This window comes from Leuciscus leuciscus (assembly GCF_965113295.1).
Source record: "Leuciscus leuciscus genome assembly, chromosome: 24".
Lineage (NCBI taxonomy): Eukaryota > Metazoa > Chordata > Actinopteri > Cypriniformes > Leuciscidae > Leuciscus > Leuciscus leuciscus.
This window is the reverse complement of record NC_138723.1, coordinates 21,986,510-21,995,006: the sequence shown is the minus strand read 5'-3', so window position 1 is coordinate 21,995,006 and position 8,497 is coordinate 21,986,510. Positions and strand designations below refer to the sequence as shown.

The following is an 8,497-nucleotide window of genomic DNA, read 5'->3' as shown; positions in this document are numbered from 1 at the left end:
TATGCACTTTTAGTACTTACATTTGTGTGTTCTAATCTAATGCTGCTGTTGTCTTCTGTGCCCAGACTTGAGTTTTATTTGATGTTTGATACATTCAAGAAGCGTGTTTCAGGTAAAATTAAAGGTTCAGTTCATATATCTGACTGCTTGTATTTATTGACAAAATTGTACATGTGAAGCAAAATTGAAAAATAAGGATGCAGTGCATCATCAATGCATCATGATGCATCGAGATAATCGAATCGAACTGAATCGATGACTTGATAATCGTAATCGAACCGAACCGTGAGACCAGTGTAGGTTCACACCTCTACTGTGTATGTGTGTATATATTACACACACACACACACACACACACACACACACACACACACACACACACACACACACACACACACACACACATATACACATATATATATATATATATACACTCACCTAAAGGATTATTAGAAACACCATACTAATACTGTGTTTGACCCCCTTTCGCCTTCAGAACGGCCTTAATTCTACGTGGCATTGATTCAACAAGGTGCTGAAAGCATTCTTTAGAAATGTTGGCCCATATTGATAGGATAGCATCTTGCAGTTGATGGAGATGCACATCCAGGGCACGAAGCTCCCGTTCCACCACATCCCAAAGATGCTCTATTGGGTTGAGATCTGGTGACTGTGGGGGCCATTTTAGTACAGTGAACTCATTGTCATGTTCAAGAAACCAATTTGAAATGATTCGAGCTTTGTGACATGGTGCATTATCCTGCTGGAAGTAGCCATCAGAGGATGGGTACATGGTGGTCATAAAGGGATGGACATGGTCAGAAACAATGCTCAGGTAGGCCGTGGCATTTAAACGATGCCCAATTGGCACTAAGGGGCCTAAAGTGTGCCAAGAAAACATCCCCCACACCATTACACCACCACCACCAGCCTGCACAGTGGTAACAAGGCATGATGGATCCATGTTCTCATTCTGTTTACGCCAAATTCTGACTCTACCATCTGAATGTCTCAACAGAAATCGAGACTCATCAGACCAGGCAACATTTTTCCAGTCTTCAACTGTCCAATTTTGGTAAGCTCGTGCAAATTGTAGCCTCTTTTTCCTATTTGTAGTGGAGATGAGTGGTACCCGGTGGGGTCTTCTGCTGTTGTAGCCCATCCGCCTCAAGGTCGTGCGTGTTGTGGCTTCACAAATGCTTTGCTGCATACCTCGGTTGTAACGAGTGGTTATTTCAGTCAAAGTTGCTCTTCTATCAGCTTGAATCAGTCGGCCCATTCTCCTCTGACCTCTAGCATCAACAAGGCATTTTCGCCCACAGGACTGCCGCATACTGGATGTTTTTCCCTTTTCACACCATTCTTTGTAAACCCTAGAAATGGTTGTGCGTGAAAATCCCAGTAACTGAGCAGATTGTGAAATACTCAGACCGGCCCGTCTGGCACCAACAACCATGCCACGCTCAAAATTGCTTAAATCACCTTTCTTTCCCATTCTGACATTCAGTTTGGAGTTCAGGAGATTGTCTTGACCAGGACCACACCCCTAAATGCATTGAAGCAACTGCCATGTGATTGGTTGATTAGATAATTGCATTAATGAGAAATTGAACAGGTGTTCCTAATAATCCTTTAGGTGAGTGTGTGTATATATATATATATATATATAATCCTCTTGTTGAGCCTTGAATCAGTCAGTGATGTTGATAGAAGAAATTAAATCAAAGTTGCATTTAAAATCTTATGTATCACATACTTTTTCAGGGTCTTGTTTGCTAGGCTCATGATTCCCGCAGTAATGATTTGGTGGTTGCACTGGCTTATTGTGAAAGTTAGACCTCCTTGTGCTCATGTTTTCTGTCAGAGCCTGTCGTGTGTGTATGTGTTCTAACCTTCAGTACCTCTATTTATAATCGCACTCTACAGTGTTCTTTCCTGTTATTCAGACTTCGCTGTGAAGTGCAGGAAATTGGTTTATTGTAAGACGGTGAATTCATTTGGCTTTTGCCGCCTCTCAGCTGTGAGCTGCTCTGCTTAAGAAAAGCACAGTGAGTCAAGGTACAGCAAGAAACCCAAAGTCTTGAGTTTAGTGGTACATTGTGCGCAGACATTACTGGAACCGTGTATGTGGTGAGGGCTCCTCAGCTCACAGTTACCTTGAAGCAAATGAAACCACCGGTTATGACTAATCCACTGTTTAATGCTGCTTCATATTGGTTTATTCTTAAAGGGATAGTTCGGGTTAGGTTTAATTTCCATTTGATTTCTTGAATGAAATTCGTACATCATTTACTTACCCTTTATTTACTTTTAACTTTATTTGGAACACAAAAGATGATATTTTAAAGAATGTTTCTACAGTTTTTTTCCACACAGTAAAAGTCAGTGGACTCCAAAACTACACTTGACCTCACTGAGACCTTTTGTCTAAAAAAATTTGAAATCGTCCCAGACTGGATGAAGTCAGTGAGGTGAATTATAGAACCAGATCCATGTAAACTAGATCAAATGATTCACTGAAAAGATCTGACTCATCAGAATCATTTTGTTCAAGAATAAGATGTTGCTGCTGCTCTCATGAAGTAGCGCTAGGGCAGATTATTCAGTGGAAAAAGTTACAGTTTTCATTGATTTTGACCCTTGTGTCCTTTTGTTATGACACCAAAATTCACAAATTCACAAATCTTGAATCCATTTTCGAAAACCACACCAAAAAAAAAAATACTAACCTATAACTAATATGTTCAAACATTATTAAAGACCAGTAAACAGTCAGTTATAAAATAAGAACAAATAAACAAATTGCAAGCAATAGCACAAATAAATACTAGAACAATTATACAAATGAGATAAATGGTGCTTTAAGTTTTTTGGGGCCTGGCCATTGGGCCTTCGTCGTGTTCCACAAAAGAAAGAAAGTTATATGGAAAACATAAGAGAGAGTAACCTAAATAATGGCAGAATTTTCAGCTTTTCTTTTTAAAAGCAAATGAGAGTGTGTCTGTCTTTGTGCATCCCACAACAGTCTGCTGACATGATTACAACTCAAAACATGTTTGAACAAAACTAAGCTCTGCCACAAATGGCACATCCTAACGCAAAACCGACACATAAAGGCACCCAGCAGCACTCGTTCTGTGCCTCTGTGTTTTATTTGTTCTTGGCCTACTTTAAGTTTTAGGCAGAAGTGTGTTTCTGCTCTGCTTATCAAGGACGCAAAACAGGAAGTGATGTTTTCAGGTGCTGATTTGCTCAGAGTTGTATAGATGCATCTGTTTCAAGCTTGTGAGTTTTACAGTGTTTGAAGGGCGTTAAGATGTGTACCTCTTTTAATCTAGCAAAATGGGCACAGTTGTTGTCATGTGACTTTATATTTAGAGAGGCCCATCATATACACCTGATAAGCATTTTAATATGCTATGTTTAGCCCATGACAAGCAGTGAATTGCACATATCTAAGTGTGTCCTCCTTTGTGTTTTATACTAGGTATATCCAGCGCCACCCTGCTACACTCCAAGTCTCTACGTGGGCATAGGGACTGCTTCGAAAAGTACCATCTCATCGCCAACCAGAAGCTCTCCCGTGCCAAGGCCTCTCACAGCACATACGAGGGCGTGAAACGGGCTCTAAGCCAGCGGATCAACCGCATTATACAGTACACCCAGAACAGAGACTCCTTAACCGCAGAGACACCTGGGCGCTGGGGGGCCAAACAGATTCTGTGTCACTCCCAGCAGGGCGGTAGGAAGCTCGTGCCCCAGTCGGATGCTCAAGTTCCCCGCTATGCACCGCGATGGGCGGACGAGACGTCAATGGCGGTTTCGGAGTATGGGAAATCCATGCTGGACTGCCACTCTGCAGAGGAGCTCGGCCTCGACCTGCTGCAGGGCCCACGCCAGGGATTATGGGCCGGAGAAAAGCAGAACCGAGAGCAGAGAGACACAGCCAGACACAAAGGACACAGTCAAGAAGAACGTGAGTATTTATGATATACGCTATCGTTCAAACGTTTGGGAGAAGTTTTTTTTTTTTTTTTAAGAAATTAATGGTTTTGTTTAAAAATAAAAATAACAGTAAAGATGTTGCAGAACATTTCTATTTCAAATAAATGCTGGGTTTTTTTTTTTACTTTATCATGGTTGCAACAAAAATATTAAGCACAATTGTTTTTAACATTTATATGAAAAGGCCTCTTGTGCACCATATCATATTAGATTGATTTCTGAATGATCATGTGACACTGAAGACTGGAGTAATGATGCTGAAAATGTAGCTTTGCCATCACAGGAATAAATTACATTTGAAAATATATTCAAATAAAAAAATTACTTTTAACTGTAATAACATTTCACAATATTACTGTTTTTACTGTATTTTTGATCAAATAATAGTGCATTTGCTATGGTTTTGTTGGCATTACAAAATCAAGCAACATAGTGAATGGTTTTGGGCTCACTTAAATTCTCTCGGTAACGTCTTTGACAAAGTGAAGGAGAGAAATCGATATCCTCACCATTAGGCTTTTATCTGACGCTTTGTATCTCTGCATCTTTCCCGTCAATACAGTCCACAAAACACCAGACCTTAAGTCTAGACCTTGATTTCTCTCTCCGTTCTTCAATGTTTGTCTCCTTTTTATCTCACCCAAAGAAATGGCTTCAGTTAAAAACAGATATGTCATCAGGGTCACAGCACATGCTTTTCAGAGCTGCACATCTGATTTGAATGCTTCTCAAGGACTGTTATGAGGTCATCTGCCTTCAGCTGTGAAAGGAGATGTTTGTCAGTTTGAATTTTTTTGGAAAGGATAGCTAGAGAATGATTTTCATACCCACTTTAATGTTTGTCTTTCTGTTTCAGTGGTGACGATGAGTGTGGAGGAGCTTCACCAGCTGAACGAGCAGCTGCTGTTACAGATACAAAGTGAGTTTGATCTTCAAACCCAAAGCTTACCCAAAATAAGAAAAATGTGACCGTTTTCATTTTTGAGGTGAACTACTCCATTTAACCTAAACGCATACTGTATGAAAGAGTGACTTGATATTAGTAATAAAAAATGTTAAAAAAAGGTTTTATGTGATATACCATATTCCCTTTGCAAAATATGGTACGTCACAACAAAGAATTATGTGGAAGAAAATGTATTAATCTTGTCAAGGCTCAACAGTATAGCTTTCCTCCTGCCCAGTTTGCACTGAACCTGCCAACAGTTTATCTAGCGCCAATACTTACTTGCCTATTTATTTGTTTGTTTATTGACTTTTACTTGTCATTATTTACTTTCACATTTCATTATTTATTTTTTTACATTATTTAATTTTACATTTCATTGTCATTATTTTCTTTTCTTTTTTAAAAATGTTTTTATTTACTTTATTTTATTTATATTTTATTTATATTTTATTTATATTTTATTTTCTTATAAAAAGATTAAATGTTACTTTTAACATTTTTCTTTATAAAGATAATTTGCAATAATAGAAGTAAATTCTGCAATTTTTACAATTATACAAGGTGCTCCATAAATTCATAAACACTTTTTCTGGAAAATGATGGCATACATTACTGATTGGTGTGTTATTTTCCGTCTCCAGGAAATATGCTTCCCACGAAGAAGCATATTAAAACACCACAAACATAAACGACATTAAAAACTTGCATTTTTATGCCTCAAAAACTTAAAGAAAATCATGCAAACTATAAAAATAGTAAAAGACAGTTCTGCACTCTGGCCAGCTGGCTATCCTTATTATTGTGCCCTGCTTATGCACATTTCAAGTTTATTGTGTAGGTTACCATTATTCTTGAACTAATACACACTGTGTGTTTATCCCTCAGATGTGTTTGAGGAGCTCTCTGTAGCTGTGCAGGAGAAGGACTCTCTTTCATCAGAGCTTCATGTACGGCACATAGCCATTGAGCAGCTCTTCAAAAACTGTGCCAAGCTGCCGTGGCTCCAGATAGGGCGAGCCGGGGTCAAAGCTAGCAACAACCCAGTGGAATGAGACCTTTTTTGGGGACAACTAAGTCCCCCAAAGACCAAAAAGAAACCGCAGCTCCAAGCAGACTCTTGCGGAAGCTCAAAGCTCAAACGGACCGGAAACGCACACACTGTGCTAATGAGTTCAGTGTCACCTCGCTGAATCTTCAGCTGGACTTTAAAAAGCGAAAGTGTTTTGCAGGCCTGTTCAAAGTGTTTCTATGCAGAATGAGGTGTTTTTAAAACCTTACAAAGACTCTTTTTTTTCTTTTCCATTCATATGTTGCTTTTTCCTCCTCATATCACTGTTTACTCTCTACACTTGATCATGGGTGGTTAATAGACTTGGATCAGTCTGACAATGTTCCTCCTGCACATTCGGGCTTGCTGATTGGTTGTGGTGTTGCTGTGGTAACTGTTGCTTAGTTAACAGTTTTTCCCTCCCTCTGCTCATTGCAGTGGAACTTGTTAATGACTATGGTTGTTCCGTTACTCTTTATTTCTCCTGTTGTGCTGAGATACGACACAAACGCTTTAGAGGAAGTTTACATTTATTTTATTGCACTCTTAAAGCTGTTCTTCAAATTGACATTTCATTGGTGCATCACAACATTTCACGGGTTATGATTAAGAGAATAGCAGTTTGGACATGAACGTTTCAGCTGGAATGGTTAGTTCACACATGTTAAGCACAGGCCTAACTTTGATTTAGGCTTAATTTAGTGCTGGGATTAATATTGGAACGATAGGAATGCTTAACCAAAGCCTTTGTTACCTCCAGGTAACTATTTCAGTATTTATTTTATGACAATTATTTGCTTGCTACAAATATTCAAAACCAAATTTGAATTTTTTTAAAAGTGGTTTTCCTTTCTGTAGCTTTTAGAGGTTGTTTTCTTGTGGTATTATAGTATAGTTTCTTACATTTAGAGTCTGTGCATAAAGTGAAAGTACAGTCAGGGCAAAGCTGCCTTGATTTTTAGATCAGACTGTGTCACCATCTGGTGGCCATTCAGAGAATCCTGTCCACTTGCTGCCCTGAAGTGTGTGCATGGTTCTGTGTCTATTATTGTTCTATAAAGTATATTATCTCTAGAATCTTAAAAAAAAAAATGTAAATCTCAACATTGTTTTAAGGAATCAGCTAGGTATTTTGAATTATCCATTCTCTTTATAAGAGATACACATTCGACTGACCCCTCTGGGGTTTCTAAGAATATTTTATTTTCTACGAGTGAGTTATCTATCATTCTGGTTATGCTCTGAAAGGTAAAGTCAGCAAACTATAGCTGTGAGTTATTATGGATGAGTTGTGGAAAAGAAGCAATATGTGTCTGAAGTGTCAGGTTTGGTTTCTTTGTGCAGTTTAAAAGCTTTCTTTTATGATTCACTCTGTGATTTGTCACAGGAGGTCGGAGTAAATGAAATGAAGCACACTGTCCAAATGTTTGTGTGCTGTGGAGATACTGAATGAACTATGTGGATGAGATTCATGTTTGTTTCGAGTGTGTTGCATATGTAAGCCATATGTTAAACTTATGTTGGTGTTAATGATGTCTTGTTCTTTTTCTCTTAATTCATTATTGTGCTATTATTTTGCTTTTTGTTTTTCCAGTGGTCTGTGTTATGTGACATTTAAAGCGGTTTATGCAATACTGTTTTGTTAGTGGACCTTCCCATCAGTTTGGAAGATTTCTGGATGTTTTTGTTTGGAGTGATGTGTACATTTTCTTTAAGGGAATGAATTAATAAAAATATTTTTCCTAAACCTCTGTGTGATTATTTGCCTTTAATTCACTGGGTTCACCAGCAGCTAATATGGTTGTTTCTAAAATGCGTAAAAAATTCCTTACGCTTGCATTTTAAATGGTTTGCTGAAAAAAAGTATTCTTGAAATATTGTGCTGAACACAACCAGATGGTTATTACTTGAATGGACAAAATGTATAAAATGCTAAACATCTTTCCGTTTGAACTGACATTTACATGCATACATAGTTTGAACATAAAACATTGCCTACACTGTGTTTCTAGGCACTTTCTGGCCAAGTTTCATTCATTCTCTACTTTTGCATACCCCATTAAAGGGATATTTCACCCAAAAATGAAAATTCTGTTATCACTTACTCACCCTCATTTTGTTGAACACAAAAGAAGATATTTTGAAGAATGTTGGTAACCAGACAGTTGTCTGGTGGCATTTACTTTCATAGTCCTTTTTTGGTAAGTCAGTGGCTACTGTCAACTGTTTGATTACCATCATTCTTTAAAATATCTTCTTTTGTGTTCAACAGAAGGTAGAAACTCACACAGGTTTGGAACAAAATGAGGGTGAGTAAGTGATGACAGAATTTTCATTTGTAGGTGAACTAACCCTTTAAAAACGATAATAATTAAATTATTGTTGTTTATAATAATGTATTATTTAGATCATTTAAATGTTTGCTGGTTTGTTAATAAGATAGACATTAAAGACCGAGCTCTGCATTTTGCCACATACTGTATCCCATAATTTAT

At 37.9% G+C, this 8,497-nt stretch overlaps 1 protein-coding gene and 1 long non-coding RNA gene across 2 annotated transcripts in view; one reads left to right on the top strand and one right to left on the bottom strand.

Moving 5' to 3' along the window:
• Positions 1-3,480, bottom strand: part of LOC309489555 — a 4,322-nt gene extending 842 nt beyond the window's left edge. The window contains exon 1 of the long non-coding RNA XR_014202450.1: positions 309-3,480. This is a non-coding gene — a long non-coding RNA (uncharacterized lncRNA). The remainder of the gene's footprint in view (positions 1-308) is intronic.
• Positions 1-7,749, top strand: part of cUnh21orf91 (chromosome Un C21orf91 homolog) — a 21,158-nt gene extending 13,409 nt beyond the window's left edge. Inside the window, exons 3-5 of the mRNA XM_082158373.1 lie at positions 3,488-3,976; positions 4,862-4,924; positions 5,840-7,749. Coding sequence (XP_082014499.1) covers positions 3,488-3,976; positions 4,862-4,924; positions 5,840-6,006 — 719 coding nt within the window. The 3' untranslated portion in view covers positions 6,007-7,749. The remainder of the gene's footprint in view (positions 1-3,487; positions 3,977-4,861; positions 4,925-5,839) is intronic.
• Positions 7,750-8,497: the final 748 nt, after the last annotated feature.